Below are 19,543 nucleotides of genomic sequence, written 5' to 3'. Positions count from 1 at the left end.
TTGTGCAATGACTGACTTTGTTAGACTTAGCTCTTCTGAGCAATGCAATGGTCTAAGACAATTCCAAAAGACTCATGATGGAAAATGCTATCCACATCCAGAGAAAGAGCTATGAAGTTTGAACGCAGATCGAAGCATATTATTTTCTCTTTTCTTTTGTTGTTGTTGTTTTTTTGTTTTTTTCTTTCTCATGGTTTTTCCCTTTTGCTCTGATTCTTATTTTATAACATGACTAATGTGGAAATATGTTTAACATGACTGTATAAGTATAACCTGTATCAGATTGCTTGCTGCCTTGGGGAAGGGAGAGGAGAGGGAGGGAGAAAAATTTGGAACTCAAAATCTTATTAAAAAAATGGAGGTTGAAAACTATCTTGACATGTAATTGGAAAAAATGAAATACTATTGAGTGGAGAAAGGAAGATGTAGTTAGGAGGACAAGCTGGACCAGGATAAAAACAGGAGAAATCCATTCTGGAGGCAAAACAATTTTGGGAGAAATGAGAAATCAATTTTCAAGATCTCAAAAAGAGAAAAGAACATACATTACAAATGAATGGGGAGAAAGTCAGGAATGGAATTATTTTTGAAAACGGTGACTCAGATGACATCAACAACTAACAACCTCTATGCCCACCTTTTTTTTTTTAAACTTTCTAGTGACTTACATAAATGGGAAATTTGCATTTTAATGTCACATTGATTTTCAATACATTTCAACCCAAGGAAGAAGAAGAAAACTGAGACATAGTTATGACTATAAGGTATAAAAACAGCATGTCCCAAAAGTCTGAGTATAGTTTAAGCTACTAAAAAGTTTTAAAACTACAGTTTTAACCTTTAGTAGCTTAAAACTATATTCAGACTTTTGGGACATTTTGTATTACACTTCACCTTGTTATATACATTTGTGGTTGTATGATAAAAAGTAAATTGAGGGTAGAATGAATCCATCAAATGATTGTCACAGGAAAGAAGCTATTAAATAGAGTTCTAAAGTAAGCATATTTGTTTAATGTCAAAATCTCAAACATTAGATCTTAACCTCATTTAAAAAATGCTTAAACACTAAGCTAGCTAAATAACTATCTTGAAAGGTTTAAATGTAAGTAATATAGAAAGTACTTCCCCTCTAAATTCAATCTTCCATACACAGAAGAAGAGAGAGAAAAAAAAGAGACAATCTTTTTGAGCAACATATACAAGTAAATTCATCAACCACTGTAAACTAGAAACGGCCATTAAGGACCCCATTAAAAAATCTGATGAAATACAAAAAAGTTATCCACTCCACAAAAGACATCAATATTGGGTTACTGCAAGTAAAGATAGCTTTCATACACTTTAATTTTTTCTTAACCACAAACCTGAGGATTCACCTCTTTTCAGTTTAAGAAATAAACGTCTTTCAACTAATGTGATTTGCAACCTTCTTGGAACACAAGGAAGCAGGAATGAGAAGCAAAGACTGATTAGCTAAACCTCATGATCTAAGCAAATGTTTGTTGTTCACTCCTTTCTGCTGTGTCCGACTCTTTGTGATCCCATTTGGGATTTTCTTGGCAAAGATAATGGAGTGGTTTGCCATTTCCTTCTCCAGTTCATTTCATAGATGAGGAACTGAGGCAATCAGGGTGACTTGCCCAGAGTCACACAACTAGAAAGTGTCTGAGGCCAGATCTGAACTCAGGAAGACGAGTCTTCCAGACTCCAGGTCTGGCAGTCTATCCACTGCACCACCTAGCTGCCCATTTGTTATTAATACCTGTTTTTTAAATTTTAAAATCTTCCCTGGAGTAAAATGGTCTACATTATACTGTACAAATACATGAGCTACTCCTTCCCTGAAATTATCATTATTAAGCTGTAACCAAATGTTACTGAACACTTGATCAAATGCTCTCAGTTGGGGCATGAATGATAAATTTTGCTGCTACGTGCATCTTCTTATTTGCCAATTTCTCCAGAGCTTGTATCTTCCTTCTGGTGACTAATGACAGCCACAGAAACTTGATTTCCTTCTTCCCATACAGTCCCATGAACTTATGACTACTTTTAAATGCATGTTAAAAGCATACTTTAAGGGGCAGCTAGGTGGTGAAGTGGATAGAGCACTGGCCCTGAAGTCAGGAGGACCTGAGTTCAAATCTGGATTCAGACCAAACACTTGACACTTACTACCTGTGTGACCCTGGGCAAGTCACTTAACCTCAATTGTCTTTTAAAAAAAAAGCATACTTTATAAGCATATGTGAAATGAACAGGAAGGCTCTAGCAAATGATATTGTATAGCAGAGCATATATTCACAGTCACATACTGACTAAAGAAGGTAGAGAGAATCTGATGAACCATATAGCATTTTTAATGATTTATAGCTATTCTTTGAAAATGATTCATCTCTTTAACACTAACATTTTCTTAGTGATGTTATATGCCTACAAATCACGGAATACCACAATTTCTAAAGAATGAAAATTATGGGTGAGCCAAAGGCTAGTGGAATGAATAAATGGTGAGTAAGTAAGCCGCAGCACATTACCAATGATGACTGGTATACAAAATATATCCCAGGAAATGTATAATCAGAAAAAGAAGGAGGCTTGTCTGGCAGGACACGTAAAGCTACAATGAGCAATGAATGCTAAGTAAGACTAAAAGGGTTTACTCAGCTAAGACAGATATTAAAGGTACATCAAGAAAGGTATCAGACTACTACTTATGGAGGACAGGACAAATTTAATTAATGATGGAGAAAAGTCAAAACAATCGATTTGCCATTTACCTTTGTTATTTAAGAATAACAATCTTCTGATGCCCATCAATTGGGGAATGGCTGAGCAAGTTGTGGTATATGAAATGTAATGGAATACTATTGTGCTATAAGAAATGATGAACAGGCTGACTTCAGAAAAACCTGGAAAGACTTGTATGGTCTGATGCTGAGTGAAGTGAGCAGAACCAAGAGGACTTTGTACACAATAACAGCCACGTTATGCGATGACTAGTACTGTTAAACCAAACCCTTCTCAGCATTACAAAGTCATTACAAGGATCTAAGACATCTCCAGAGGCCTCATGATGGAAAATGCTGTCCACATCCAAAGAAAGAACTATGGAAGTCCAATCGCTATCACTTATTTTTACCTTCTGTTGAGTTTTGTGTCATCCTTCTGATGGTTCCTCCTATTGGTTTTAATTTTTACTTACAACTTCACTAATGTGAAAATATGTTTAATAGGAATGTAAATGTAAAGCCTATATCAGATTGTGCGCCGTCTTGGGGAGGGTGGGGGGGAGGAAGGGGGAGAAAAATTTTCAACTCAAAAGCATATGGAAGTGATTGTTGATAAATCAAAATAAATTAATAAAATAAAAAAAAAGAATAACAATCTTCAACCTGGAAATTCCAGAATGAGTGCGTAATAGAACTGAAACACAAGAGAAGTGAAGAGATGGTTAGTTATGCCCCTAGTTGCCCTCAATGAGGTTCAAATTACTAAGCCTGGATGAGCTGCATCCAGTGATAGTAAAAGAACCTATAGACAGAGATTTTTTTTTTAAATCATAGAGAATAACATTTGACGCTTATATTGTGTTTTAAGGTTTGCAAAGTGTTTTACATGTATTATATCATATGATCCTCACAATGACTCTTCAATGCAGGTGCTATTATTATCTCCATTTTACAGGTGGGGAAACTGAGGATCAGAGAGGTCAATTCTTTTCTCAAGAAGTTCAGTATCAACTCAAAATTGTATAAAAATGAATGTTAAAAATTGTCTTTACATGTAACTAGAAAAAATAAAATACTATTTAAAAGAAAAAAAGTTAGTGTCTGTCTCAGATTCTTCCGCTCTACCCTAACTCCTATTCTCACCTGTGGGAACTTGAATATATATGTTGATATCCCCTAGAATACTCTGTCCTCTAAATTCAACTTCTGTAGCCTCTTCAATTTCTATAGCCTGGTCCTCCACTCCTCCATACACAAGGGTGGTGATCACATTCTTGATTGGTCCTCCACTCCTCCATACACAAGGGTGGTGATCACATTCTTGATTGGTCCTCCACTCCTCCATACACAAGGGTGGTGATCACATTCTTGATTGGTCCTCCACTCCTCCATACACAAGGGTGGTGATCACATTCTTGATTGGTCCTCCACTCCTCCATACACAAGGGTGGTGATCACATTCTTGATTGGTTCTCCACTCCTCCATACACAAGGGTGGTGATCACATTCTTGATTGGTCCTCCACTCCTCCATACACAAGGGTGGTGATCACATTCTTGATCGCACTATCACTCAAAGTGTTCCACTTCGATGATCAAAAACTCCAAAATCCCTTTGTCATATGATAACTTCTTTTAATTCTGCCACCCTGCCTTATTCCTACCAAACCTATTCTTCCTAACTGTAACCTCTAATTCTCACACCCATCAGTGCCTATCCCAGGCTACCATCCCTGATCTAACTTTCTCTTTCTCCATTTCCAAATTCATCTCTATAGTTCAACTCTCTGAGTCCTCTGCTTCTGAGTCTCTTGTTACCCTCCTTCCACTATCATCAATCAATGTTCAAGCCTCGCCAAACCCCAACTATGGACTGTTCCCCCTCTCCACCTCCTCCATTTCTACTCACATGCAGCTGAAAAGAGGTAGAGGAAATGGTGAAACTGAGCCAGTTGGATCTCCAAACCTTTGCACTTGGCTGACTCTCGTGCCTCCTATGCCCCACCTCCTGACCTTCCCCTCCTAGAATCTCTTATTTCCATCAAAACTATGCTCAAGAGGGGCATCTTAGATGAGTAGATAGAGTTATTCTCTCAGTCAGGAAGACTGAAGTTAAAATCCCACCTTTGACACATGTTTTTTGTGTGACCTAGACTTTTAACTTCTCAGTGCCTTGGGCAGTTTTCTAAGACCAGGCTATAGAATAAGTGCAGATCTATAGAAATGAGAGGTCTAGTCCACAACTATCCCTTCCTACCCCCCAAACTCTGCTCAGGCACCACCTTCTTCATCCTCTAGGTTCCCTCCCCCTTCAAACTTACCCCCAATTTATTTTTATATATACTTATTCATGTACATGTTATCTCCACCAGTGATTATAAGCTCCTCAGAGGGCAGGGACTATCTCATTTTTGTCTTTGTATCCATAGAGCCAAGCACTTAGCAGACACTTAATACAAGCTTGTTGACTGATTAAATGACTTGCCTGAATTCACACTGTATCTGAGGCAAAATTCACATGGGATGGACATACTGTTGCTTTGGCCATCAATTCTTTAGACTCCTTAACTTTCATAACCCAGTCTTTCACTCAAAGTCATGCCAATGATGGCCAATTGTTTGACCCAATTCTCCCTGAAAAATTCTTAAATGTCTTATAAAGCAATTGGTTTATTAGTACTTAGAAGTAAAAGAGTTTTACCTGGCCCCTTCTAACGTTTCTAAGTTTCTTACACTTTACTCCTCTCCCCCCCCCGCCATGTATTTGATGACACAGTGACACAGGTCTCCCTGCCCATCCTCACACATGACACACAAGCTCAGTACATTTTCACTAGATGTTCCCTATGCCTGGAATGCTCTCCCTCCTCACCTCAGACCCTGGCCTCCCAAGCTTCCTTTAAGTCCAGCTAAAAACTGCCTTCTGCAAGAAGACCTTCCCCCTTCCTTGTAATGCTAATGCCTTCTCTCCAAGATCATCTCCAATTTATTTTATATGTTATATAGATACACATATAGATATCTCTATCTCTCTCTATGTATATGTGTATATACTGCATATATATGACATATATACACATATACATGTGTATATATACATGATACATATATGTGTATCTATCTATCCAGATCTTGTTTGTACATAGTCGTTTGCATGTTGTCTCCCCTGTTAGAATGTAAGCTCTTTGAGGGGAGGGACTGTTTCTGTCCTTCCCTGTTTTGCTAGTGCTTAGCAGAGAACCTGGCATTGTAGGTGCTCAACAAATCCTTCTTGACTTAAAATGACTTAGGGAAGACCCAGTCAAAAACAGGTTGCTCCACACAAACATGATTTGTTTCTGATAGAGTTAATAAATTGGCAGCCAGTAGGAATGCCAAAGACATAGCAAATCTGGATTTAAACAAAAATTGCTGATAATTTCTCGTTATATCCTTATGGATAAGATAGATAGACAAAGCACAGATCAGATTTCACAGGGATAGATGTAAGCTCTTTAAATGAGGTTCAAAGCTAAGGCATGACACAGCAAAAGTGGACTGCAAGCTCAATATGAGTCAACAATTTGACATGGCAACCAAAAAACCCCAAAGCAATCTTCATAGAATTCTGCTGTCTAGAATGCAGGAGCTAACAGTCCTGCTGTGGGTGCTCTGCACCGAGCAGGCCATATCTGGAACGTGTGTTTGGCCCTGGAAATCACTTTAGAAGAAAGTTGTTGATAAACCTGAATGGTAGGAAGGCACTGTAGATAGTAAAGGAACTAAGGACCATGCCATAGGAGGACCAGTAGAAGGAAATGGAGATAATTCTTTTGGAGAAAAAAGAAATTTTTAAAGGGGATGTGAAGGTTGTAGAAGAGGAATTTTATTTGTCCTGGTTGGTTTTAGAGGACAAAGCTAGTAGCAATGGATAGAAGGTGCAAAGAGGGAGAACTTCTCTTGATTTTAGGAAAAACCTTTTATAATTTGAGCTACCTAAAGGTAGAATAGGTTGCTGCAGGAGATGGTGAATTCCTTTCTCACCAGGGATTTTCAAGCAAAGCTTGCATTATGATCTCTTCAGGATTGTTGTAGTGCAGCTTCATCTGTGCTGTTGTTGTTATTGATTTTTCTGTTTTGATATCCACATTTCAATATAATTGGCTTCCTCTGTAATCCCATGTATTTTACATTATGCATCTCACACATTATTCTGAGAAGGGGCCAACAGGCTTGGCAAAAGAAAGTGTTAACCTCTGTTGTCACAGAATCCTTATTTAGGCAGAGGATAAACTAAATGGCTTTTGAAGTCTCTTCCAACTCTGAGTATCAGTGAATTTTCATTTTTCAACTTAATTATGATATCAACCCATCCGCTAAAGTCAGACTCGTATGCTTTTTTGTAGGATGGAAATGACCCTGGATTCTCAAAGGTTATGACAGCAGAGCATAAAACTACAATTCCTGACAGGTGCCACTAAGCTGGAAAAGTTTCAAGTGTTGGCCCCATGATAAACTATGTGTCTGTCCTCTCTCTCACGCAGTCTAAGTTCAAAGGCCCTAAAGGTTGGCCATCAGGATAAGATTTGCTTCAGCCATAAAAACTTATGAATGGTCTTTACTCAAGGTTTGAACATGTTTAGATCTGTACAATGAGGGGACACTTCTTTGAAGAGCTTAAGTTTTCGGTTTTCAGTTCCTAAATAGGCACATTAATTCCAGGCCAAGGTATTCTGATGGGGTAGGACGTGAGAGGTAGAACGCTTCATGTACAGGACAAAGACAGATGTTTTTATTCTCTAATATTGTCATTTAGTGATTGTTACAGTTTGAAGCAAAACCATTTTGAAAAATTATATTCTGGGAGGACAGGATTTGAAGAAATCATTAAAAGAATCTGTGTTTTGGAAACTTTTACTTTATTAATAATGGTAATAATGATAGGGGTCATTGTTGTCTAAGACCTTGAATTTCATCCAAGCAGAGAACTCCCAGATTGGAAATTATTTCCACTGATGCAGGTCAGCAACTGACCTGCAACTTAACAGTATTAAGAGATTTGCCTGGAGGAGCTAAGAAATAAGTGACTTGACCATAGTCACACAGCTAATATATATCTGAAGAATATAGGTCTTTCTGATTTCAAGGACAGGCCAATATCCAAAAAGTCGTATATCTCTCAATAATGATCCACAGGTGATACATTACTTCACTGCATCCCTGTAACAAACTCTGGTGATCTAGGTGCTTCCAATATTGTTTGCCTTATTTCATAGACAAGGAAACTGAAGCTCATAGAGTTGGCCTGCCTACAGTCACAAGATTGGGAAGTACTGGAGTTGGGAGTGAACTCAATTTCCTTTAACTTGGAACAGAATTCCCCATCTTTTCAGTTTGAAATTTCCCTTCAAAATTAGTCTGAATTAATTTTATTAAGCAACAACTTACTTATTAAGCAACAACTTAAATCCAACACTCTGTTATGAAGCTAAATTCAAGCAAGGTACGGTACCAATTTTTTTTGGATGCTATCCAACATTTAGGAAGCAGCTAGGTGGCTCCTGGGATGCAGCACTGGTCCTAGAGTTTGGAAGATCTGAGTTCAAATCCAGACTCAGATACTTATTAGCTGTAAGACCCTAGGCAAGTCATTTAACCTCTGTTTGCCTTAATCCACTGGAGAAGGAAATGGCAAAATATGCCAGCATCTTTGCCAAGAAACGCACAGTATGGTCCACAAGGTCCCAAAGAGTCAGACATGACTGAATAACCGAACAACAATAACTCTAAAATTTAAAGTCTGTCTATTATCAAGCTACCCCTTGGCTTGAGGCCAAACTCTTCTAATAAGGTGAGTTTCCTTACTAGGCTACATTTTCAAAATAATAACAATAACTCACATTTTTATAGTGTGTTAAGGTTTACAAAACACTTTACTCTGCAAATAGAATGTCAGCTCCTTAAGGACAGGGAATCTTTAATTTTTTTTTTTTGTTCCCAGTATCTATCACAATGCCTGGCACTTGGTGATTGAGAGCCTGATTAAAATAAAAGGCAATACATTTGAGACAAGGGCATTGGACGAAGTTTTTAAAAATGGTTTATTTTTCCTTTTTATGCCATCTTATGTTGTTCAGGGAAAGTTTAAGAAAGGAGAAAGGGCCAGAGATTCCAGAAGATAGAGAGCATTAGCTGCAGTAGGTTTTAATTCTAAGTGGGATACAATGTCCTATTCCACAACTAATGTACAGTTTCATTTTATTACCAGGGTGCTTTACCTGCCCGAGAATATCACAATTTAATAAGAAAAGATTTATTACAGACTAATTTTTAAAAGCAAGACTAAACAAACCTACAAATTTGTCTTGTTAAAAAGTTACTTCATGTTTATGGAAGGTGCAGGACAGAACCAGCATCCCTTGAGGCTAGACATGCTTTTAGAAATATTTAATACTCTAAATATAGTTTTAGCACATGCTAGTCATTGCACAATTTTGCTAATGAGTTTTAAGTTACTGAAATGGACAACACTAAAAATGCGATGAGGCGCTGAGAGACCAGTGTGAACATCCCTAAGCCAATTAATTTCTCCCTATTTCACAAGGGAGCATAGAAGAACTGTCTCTTTTCATAAAACATTTCCTTTACCAAATTGAAATTCTAGGACCTTACAAGAACCTCTGAAAATAAAAAGTATTTACTGTCCAATAGAGGGCAGCTAGGTGGTGCAATCGATGAGAGCACCAGGCCTGAGATCAGGAAGACTCCTCTTTGTGAGTTCAAATCCAACCTCAGACACTTTCTGTGTAACCTTGGGCAAATCACTTAACCCTGTTTGCCTCAGTTTCCTCATCCGTAAAATAAGCTGGAGAAGGAAATGGCAAATTACTCTAGTATCTTTGCCAAGAAAACCCCAAATATGGTCATAAAGAATCAAACATGACTAAAAAACAACTGAACGATAAAATAACAAAGAGTGGCTATGGTAAAAAATTACGTTAAGTTGAGTAACATGCAACCAATACAAAAAGAACCAAAACCAGCAACAAAAACCAAAACCTCAAGCTGAAATTTTGCTTCCTTGTGTGATAACAAATGTAGATGCTTCTCTGAAAAACAAACTACACCAAAAAGATAGAATCTATCCTTGAGATCTGATTCTGTGTAGGGTGATATAACATGCAAGAAAAGAACTTTAAAACCTCACTCTCTGGTTTACAAACTCCTGAGTATAAGATTTTTCCCCCTAAAATAAGCATTTTGAAATGTTGCCCCAATGGTATTTTGATTCACAAAAGGAATGAATTCTTGCCATCAAATACGTCTCACTTGAGCTTCCTTTCACTCTACATTAATAACACATTTTTTTTCTCTGCGACTAGTCCCAATATTTCAGCTGTTGGGGGAACTTCTGGTTAAAAAACCAAGTACTAGTTCCACACCTGATCATCTTAGAGAGATGCCTACAGGCACTGAGAAATGAAATGCTCTGCCCAGGGTCATGCAGTCAGTCTGTGTCAGAGGTAACAGTGGAATTCTGGTTCTCCAGATTCTGAGGCCAGCAAGCTACCCCATATTCCAAGGTGGCCCCACTAATTAAAAAAACCCTTTAAATTATCTTTAATTTTCTCTATTGCTGTCCTTGGCTTTTAATTCTTCATGCATCATCTGTTATCTTATTAATCATAGCGAAACTATGGTTCCTAGAATACAGTACCATAAAAAATCACGATTTTTACTAGAACAAAAACAAAAACAAAACATCACCACACTTTCCCTTTCCCCTCACACCAAGTAGAAAATGAATGAAAGCAACTATGATTTCTAACTTACAGAGCATAAATCATTTACCCTCATCGGGTAGACAAACATGCATTTCAAAATCAGGATTATAAATTTTAAAATACCACAATGGTTAGAAGAAAGACAAATTGTAGAGATGGCTGGTTTTACTGGGACGCAATACAATAGCTCATTCCAAATCACAATTCCAATATATTTTACACAATTGTACATATATAATCTATGTCAAATTGTTCACCTTTTTAGGGAAGAGGGAAGGAAGGGAGACGGAAGAAAAGGAGAAAATTTGGAATTCCATTTTTTCCTTTTTTTTATTTAAATTTTTTTATTTTTTCCATATGCTTTTGAGTTGAAAATTTTTCTCCCCCTTCCTCCCCCCCCCCAAGACGGCACACAATCTGATATAGGCTTTACATTTACATACCCATTTAACATATTTTCACATTAGTGAAGTTGTAAGTAAAAATTAAAACCAATAGGAGGAACCATCAGAAAGAGGAAACAAAACTCAACTGAAGGTAAAAATAAGTGAGAGTGATTTGACTTCCATAGTTCTTTCTTTGAATGTGAACAGCATTATCCATCCCAAGGCCTCTGGAAATGTCTTAGATCCTCATAATGCTGAGAAAGGTTCAGTTTAACAATCTCAGTCATTGCATAACATGGCTGTTATTGTGTACAAAGTCCTCTTGGTTCTGCTCACTTCACTCAGCATCAGACCATATAAGTCTTTCCAGGTTTTTCTGAAGTCAGCCTGTTCATCATTTCTTACAGCACAATAGTATTCCATTACATTCATATACCACAGCTTGCTCAGCCATTCCCCAATGGATGGGCATCCTCTCAATTTCCAATTCTTTGCCACCACACAAAGAGCTGCTATGAATATTTTTGTACATGTGGGTCCGTTTCCCATTTGTTTGATCTCTTTCGGATATAGCCCTAGAAGTGCTATTGCTGGATCAAAGGGTATGCACATTTTTGTAGCCCTTTGGGCACAGTTCCAAATTGTTCTCCAAAATGGTTGGATCATTTCACAACTCCACCAACAATGTATTAGCGTTCCAATTTTCCCACACCCTCTCCAACATTTATCATTTTGCTGTTTTGTCATATTGGCCAACCTGATAGGTGTAATGTGGTACCTCAGAGTCGTTTTGATTTGCATTTCTCTAATCAATAACGATTTAGAGCATTTTTTCATATGACTATAGATGGCTTTAATTTCTTCATCTGAGAACTGTCCATATCCTTTGACCATTTATCGATTGGGGAATGGCTTGTGGAACTCCATTTTTTAAAAATGAATGTTAAAAATTGTTTTTAGGGGCAGCTAGGTGGCACAGTGGATAAAGCACTGGCCCTGGAGTCAGGAGGACCTGAATTCAAATCCAGTCTCAGATACTTGACACTTACTAGCTATGTCACCATGGGCAAGTCACTTAACCCCACTGCCTAGCCAAAAAAAAAAAAAGTAAAAAAAATTGTTTTTACATGTAATTGGGAAAAAAAATTTTAAACTATCTAAAAAACCAAAATTACAATTCCACTAATCTTTATTTCTTTTTTTTCTTTTTTTGGTTGGGCAATGGGGGTTAAGTGACTTGCCCAGGGTCACACGGCTAGTAAGTGTTATGTTTCTGAGGCCAGATTTGAACTTAGGTCCTCCTGAATCCAGGGCTGGTGCTCTATCCACTGCGCCACCTAGCTGCCCCCGCTAATTTTTATTTAGAAAGTCTGTTTTCATTGTCTGTTCATTGCCATAAAATTTTGGTTAGTTTAAATGTACCTTCTAATATAAGTGAGCTCATTTTGCTTCAGGAATTTTTACTCTTTAATTCCTGTATTGGTTTTCCAAGTGTTCATTTCTATTTTCTCTTAAATTTGAACTGATTAATTAACATTTCTGCATTTAGCTCACAATTATTTTTAAAGGAGGCCAAAGGGGAGAAAAAACCAACCAAACAAAATCCAAACCTCTTCAGTTGAGACAAAAATTTTAAGCATCATTAAGAGTATACAATGTTCCAAAAAATATAGTTTAAAATATTTTCCTTACCTGATGTATTATGTCAGAACTTGGTGGAACTTTCAGTGTAATTGAATTATATTCCTCAGCTAAGAAAGATAAGACACAAAACTTGATAAAAAGGAATATCAACATAACTGACATACATTCATCTTCCTACAAATGGTATTCTCAGTGAGCTTGGTTATTTGCTTGCCAAACATCCTGTTCAAACCAATGGTACTAGGTCACTGCTCAGTATCTTACTGTTTGTGTTACACACTAGACAGTACATTCAGATTTGTCTTCTTTAGGACTCACCCCTAAAGGATCAAAGTTATATAGTTTCTATTTTGTTGTGGTTTCCTTCTGAACACTTAAAAAGATAGAAAGGAACTGGGTGGGTTGGGGAGGACGTAGGGAGTCAATTTATAACATCTTCCAAAAATTGCTTCAAGTTGACTTGTTCACAATTGGGTTTCTGCCACCCATGATCTCATTTCACAGCTTCCAACCTGTGATAAAAGGCCCACAGTGTATGTGTTATAAGATCAATTAAAAATTAGAATGAGGTTCAGCCAGCTTTTTAGCTTGAATCATATAACTCAAAGATAACATTTTCCTTCTACATCACGCAACTGAGGCTGAGTGTACATCCTCAAACTATTTTTACTTTTTAAAAAAGCTGGGAGTTCAAAGCAGATTTATACTAATTCTCTACACATATAATTTTCTAAAAAGAAAAAGTAAGGGCCTTACCTTTCACATTTAAGGTTAGAGCCTTATTAACTGAAAAAAAAATAAGCTACAGATAGGAATTGTGATTTTTGCTCTCTCTCCTCCATTACTTTTGACTTTTGAACCACGCCAACAGGAAGCATGAATCTTAGCATCTCCCCTACACCTTCCTTCAAAAGGTCCTAGATATGGGACTTACGCCCTGATTGTCATAATAGGTGACACTGTAATTTCAACAAATCCACAGCATTTTCTGTTCGTTTTCCTGAATTCCTAGGTCAATTTTTATAACAACTTGAGTTTGGGAGCTTTTATTTAAATAAGGCATTTGAAGTACTTCTCATAGGGTCCTGGTTGTTCTTCTCTGCCTTCCCTCCTCCCTCCAAAAACCATTAAAAAACAGAGAGGGGTGGCTCAAATATGATTTCCTACTATGTTGCTCTGCCTTTTGCTATTGTTTCTAATCAATCTGTTTTGACCTAAAATTGGTACTACAATTAAAGAAGTCAACATTTGTGTGAGAAGCAGTGTTCGTGGAAAGAGTATGAGTTAGGGGTCTATGTAAATGCAAAGAGTGCTCATTCTAAGACTGGACCAGTAGCTATGAAGTTGGTGGGCAAGTATTATTATCAGATCCAAATGCAGACTATAGAGTACATCATATTTGCAATGTACACTTCATTTGGTGGCAGCTAGGTGTGGTAGTGGATAAAGGAGTGTTTACTATGTTTTTTAGAGGCTAAGGAAAAAATCAAAAGATTAAGTTCTATACAGGTGTGATTTTCTAGGGTTTTTTTTTTAGTACTAGTACAACAAACATAGTATTGTGGATATGGAGGAATGGACTTGGAGTCATGAAATCAAGAGTTCAAATCCTGCCTTTGGACACCTTCTAGCTATTCAACCCTAAGTCATTTAAATTTCCTCAGTCCCAGTTTCTTCATCTGTAAAATGGGGATAATAATAGTGCCTACCTCCCAGGGTTATTGTGAGGTAATTTTAAATACACTATAAATTCATTCAGAGACCTGGCACCAAGACAATTTTTAGTGAATACTATAAAAATATGGCAACGGTACAGGCTGAGCAATAATTTGTTAGGAAAAGTGGAGGTCATAAAATATTTAATAATGTAGTTGTGCATAAATGAAGGGAACAAATCTATTCACTTCCATAGTGGTGGGGTCATAGGGCTCAAAAAGGAGGCTTCTCCAACAACATGGGATCCACTCTCTTAAAAAAATGCTTCTATTTATTAAGCCAGTAATTGAAGATTTTCTGTCAGTTGCTATGGAAACTGGAAGCCAGCCATTCCCATGAGATGCCAGTAAAAGTATCCTATAAATTAATTCTCTGAACTTTTGCTCCAAACTTCAGTATGGTACCCATACAAAGTTTTCATGTACTTTATGGAAAAGTTTAGCAGATCAGATAAGTCTGAGTGCTGCCATAGGAGAAATTTTAGCATTTACTCAACAGCAGTGACACAACTATAAAAAGGAAACGATAAACCTTTTCATCTCATTAAAGATGTTGATCACTGAAAGTCCAATCGGGTCTATTTTTGACATATACAGTAAAATCATATTAACTTGAAGTCCTCTAATTTGAGCTGGGCTACAGACAGCCTTTGTATTATCTATGGAAACAGGGTTTGTTAGATAAATTCATCCCAAAATCACTCAGGGTATATGTTTAACCTACCTCTTAGCGCAAACTTTTAAAGCAGTTTATTCTTTTAACTATATACAAATATGTACAGTTACAAATTACTCATCTATTAAATCAGGCAGGCCCAAAGAAATCTCTATTTTGCTAGAACTTAGTATATTAGAACTTGCCAGAGCTTGTGACCCACTGACACACTCTGTGAGAACACTGAGTCATCTGAGGCATGGAAACATGTAAGGGTGAATTTAGTGAAGGTGAAAGTAATTAACCTTTTTTTTGTTTGTTTTATACACAAACTATAAGGGGTTTTTGTTTCGTTTTTACTAATTCATTTAGGCCTTTCTTTCTGCAACCCAATTATTTTGAATTAGTGAAGAATGATTTTAAATGTGAAATAAAACCTGACTCTTGTTGGTTTACCTTATAGAATAAACACAGGGGATAATTTAAAGCTTTTCACCAGATGCAAAATTGAAGCAAGTTTTATTAACTTAACGGAATTCATTGCTTTTGTAGAGTGATATTTTAAAGGACATAAATCACATATTCTCTTCAAATCAAGTAGGTAAAGGCAAGCAAATGCATATCATTCTAATTTTAAATCATTTAAGATTTTACAAAACTCAGATGACATTCTAGAATTTTCATTTAACAGAGTATTTACATGCTAAACACCAAGCTTTAGCCTTCAAAACAGGAAAGCTTTACATTTCATACAATATCTTTAGAAGAGTCAAACTATGATTTTGCATGATAAGGTCCTTACTCAGAGCTTTGGCTTTTTCTTGGCCAACTTGGTTTTCAACTTGTATCACTGATGGTTGGCTTTTGCCTCATTACAATAAAATCTTCAATTATTCTCTATTTTCATATGCCTTGATCTCTCCCTCAATTTTCCTTTTTTACAACACTCCTCATTTCCTTAAATCTATTAAGCCTCTAAGCTTGTGAGGCTAACTCTGATAAACCCAACTCTGTACTTCTATTATTTCTTGTTGAAATAAGTATTTGGCTATCTAAAACATCAGGGTCAGACTATCTCCTTGCAGCTGGCTGGGAAACTACTATTATGGCGTGGAATATTAAAAGGGTGGTGGGGGGAAGGGATGCAATAAATCAGACATGAAAAATGACTTTATTAGTGAAAATTTTAAAACTTCTTTGAAATGAATCACACACATATATGCGATCACATTCTTTCTTGATGTGTGTATATATATATACATATATATAAATACATAAAATTCTTTGAAATGAATCACACACATATTTATCTTTTTTTTATTTTTATTTTTTATTTTTAGGCAATTGGGGTTAAGTGACTTGCCCAGGGTCACACAGCTAGTAAGTGTGAAGTGTTTGGCCTGAATCCGGATTTGAACTCAGGTCCTCCTGACTTCAGGGCTGATGCTCTATCCACTGTGCCACCTAGCTGCCCCTCACACACATATATTTATATATGAAAAATGGAGAGAGGTATGATCATATTATATATATGATACATTTCAAATAAATTTATATATATATATATATATATATATATATAAAGAGAGAATTGGATCATAGATTTGTGATTCATTTCAAAGAAGTTTTAAAATTATATAATATGTATACATGTATATATATATATATATATATATATGGAGACAGAGAAAAAGAAGTGGGAGAGGCAATCAGGTCATTTGGCAGCTGTAGGTAAATGGTTGTACATTTGAATAGCTGCTATTTTTTACATGGAAAATTAAAGCTAGAAAGATCATTAAAGATTATTTGGTTTAACACCTCTTTATTTTGAGATGTTTTCAATTTTCCATGAGTAGTACTACAAAATGGAGTTATTTTTTAAAAAAAGGCTAGGGAGAATTTCTAAGCAGTTTAGAAATTCTGATCCCTCCTGAAAAATCCTTTTAAATATAGTGGGCAGGGCTTCCCTTGGGCACTCCTAGACTTCCCTTTCTTCCACTCTTTATGTTCTCCCTGCTGCCCCATCTTTTAATTGCCCTCCAATTCAAGTACTCGGTGCTTGTATGTTCTATCCCTCCTCATTAGTATAAAAACCTAGCAATGTGTTTCTTTACCTTAAGCAAATAATGTCATATGTTACTTTTCCCAGGGTTGTTAGTAGGGTAGGGGGTGAGGAGGGCAGTGGAGGTGAAGCATAAAAATGAATCTCTAATTAGGGAAATTCTAACATCAGGGAATAAAATGTACAGACATGGTGTCCCCAAAAGTCTTACTGCTTAAATTGTATTGAGACTTTGGAGGATACTCTGTATAAGTTTTATCTTTTATTTTTATCAAATTGGAGGGGAAAGTAGTTTATGACTACTTTGCCTGTACTTATACTCAGCCCAGAAAGTACCTCCCAGTCCTCCAAAGAAGCAGCTTTGAGATCATTTGCCTGTATAAGAAAACTGTTGGGGAAACCCAAGTTTGGTGGGAATTTCCACTGTTTCCGTGGTAGTGATAGAGCCTAATAAAACTGCCCACTTGGGTAATGCTGAGAGAGGAGAGAGAGATTTTCTACCTCTGACATTTCTGCAGAAATTACAGGTATCTGCAGCTGTATCTGACTGCAGGGAGTTTACCTGTCCTCTCCTCTCTCCCTTCCCAGCCCATTCCTCCCCCCAAGGGAGGCCTCAGATCGAAAGCAAAATTTCTGACTTGGCAATGGTGTCAGGTTCAAATGTTCCACGTACATGTTCAGGCCTGTGATCTCACAATCACCTGGCTCGCTTCAATGACAAAATCTAACTTTGCAAGATGCCCTGCAGTGTAAGCAATAGAAGACAGGCCACGTGATTTCAGTGGTCTATGCTGTGTATTGGCACTGGAGGTCGAGAGTGCTCAGGTTCATTAGCTTTAAATGAACAAGTGGAACACTTTACAGTCTGGCACAAGTAGGCCACAGATGGGAATGTCATTCAACTAATTAAAACTTTAAGTTTTAATGAAGACAAAATGAGAAATAGTTTAGAGATTTTGATGACAAAATCCATTTTAGAGATATTTGTGTAGTAAGCCACATGTCAAATTATTTATATGGAAATATACACATGTATATAATATATTTATGTATGGGTATGTATGTTGAACATACACACATACATAATTGGGACCAGACCTTCAATTTTATCGTGATAGGGAATTATTGATGAGAAAAGTCCTTTACCAAAACAGATCAACACCTTCTCTTCAAGCGCTCCTAAGCCACTGGAAAGATCAAATGACATGCCTAGAATCATGCAAGCAGTCATGTATTGGAGGTAAGTTTGGAATCTAGCTCTTCTGGCTCTGAGGCCATCACTCTATCCACTACACTATATTACTACTTATCAAAAGGAAGCTGTAAATTGTTCATGATATGTTATTAAATTCAGAAAAAAGGGTCGTATTTTGGCTGAACTATGGTTCAAAACAGCTTTATCATTTAACCAAACTCAGTTAAATAAAAATAGTTGCATTAAAATTAAAATAACTATTATTGTACATACCTTTAGGGAGACCTGTATCTTGAACAGGATATTTTTCTGACTGTACAACAACAAAAAAAGGAAAGAAAAGTTGTATCAATATGAAAATATTTGATAATCAGATCAGATTAAGGTAAACAGGAATTTTTTGCCTTGGGAAATAAATATTAAAATTACAATATTTTAAGTATTTTGCTTAAGGATTTACCAACAGCATTGGTTTGGTTATTGTTATCAATTCCATTTTATAGATGATGAAATGACTGCACATGTATAACCTATATCAAATTGCTTACTGTCTCAGGGAGAGAGAAGGGGAAAGAGGGAGAGAAAGATAGAATTTGGAACTCAAAACTAAAAAGAAAAGTTAAAAATTGTTTTAACATGTAATTGGGGAAAAAATAAAATATTATTTAAAAAAAAGAAGAAATTAAGGCTCAGACAAACCATGGAATTTCTCTAATGTGACAAGGAGTCAATGTTGGTAGAACAAATGCTCCTAAATTCCTAGCTTTGGTTCTGACCATGAAACCACACTTCCTTTCTTCTATGTAGTATTTTTCTCCATATCTTACTTCCTGTATTTTTAACATCTACATGTCATTTGAGAGGCACTTGTTTTCTTTTTTTTTCTTGAAACAACATTTTAATGGATTCTGTAACAAATTCATGAGAAGTGATACTTTACATATTTTGACATATATATACATATTTTATATATACATATGTATTTTTACATATACATAAAATCTCTTTAATGTTTTACTTAATAGAAGACAGCTGAGTTCTCATATCTGCTTCTACATTCAATCTGTTGCCATATGTTGTTCTGGTTGAAATACATGAAGAAAATCCAGCCTCAGATACATAATTGGAAAAGAGAGGGGCAGCTAGGTGGCACAGTAGATAGAGCACCGGCCCTGGATTCAGGAGGGCCTGAGTTCAAATCCGGCCTCAGACACATAACACTTACTAGCTGTGTGACCCTGGGCAAGTCACTTAACCCCACTGCCTAGCCAAAAAGAAAAGAAAAGAGAGGACCTTTTTAATAGCCACATAACATCTTAGTATTATTATAAAAATAGTTATGACATTGCAGACCCCCTGACAAGATCTCAGGACCCCTTGGACCACATT

At 36.6% G+C, this 19,543-nt stretch overlaps 1 protein-coding gene across 1 annotated transcript in view; it reads right to left on the bottom strand.

Moving 5' to 3' along the window:
• EDARADD (EDAR associated via death domain) overlaps window positions 1-19,543 on the bottom strand; it is a 100,277-nt gene that overhangs the window by 48,740 nt on the left and 31,994 nt on the right. Inside the window, exons 3-4 of the mRNA XM_021000419.2 lie at window positions 18,428-18,467; window positions 12,576-12,634 (exon numbers count right to left, since the gene is read on the bottom strand). Of these exons, the coding sequence (XP_020856078.1) occupies window positions 12,576-12,634; window positions 18,428-18,467 (99 nt within the window). The remainder of the gene's footprint in view (window positions 1-12,575; window positions 12,635-18,427; window positions 18,468-19,543) is intronic.

This window comes from Phascolarctos cinereus, unplaced genomic scaffold, assembly GCF_003287225.1.
Source record: "Phascolarctos cinereus isolate Bilbo 61053 unplaced genomic scaffold, phaCin_HiC Scaffold_5;HRSCAF=322, whole genome shotgun sequence".
NCBI lineage: Eukaryota > Metazoa > Chordata > Mammalia > Diprotodontia > Phascolarctidae > Phascolarctos > Phascolarctos cinereus.
Note: the sequence above shows the minus strand (reverse complement) of the source record. Positions and strands in the feature narration are given on the sequence as shown.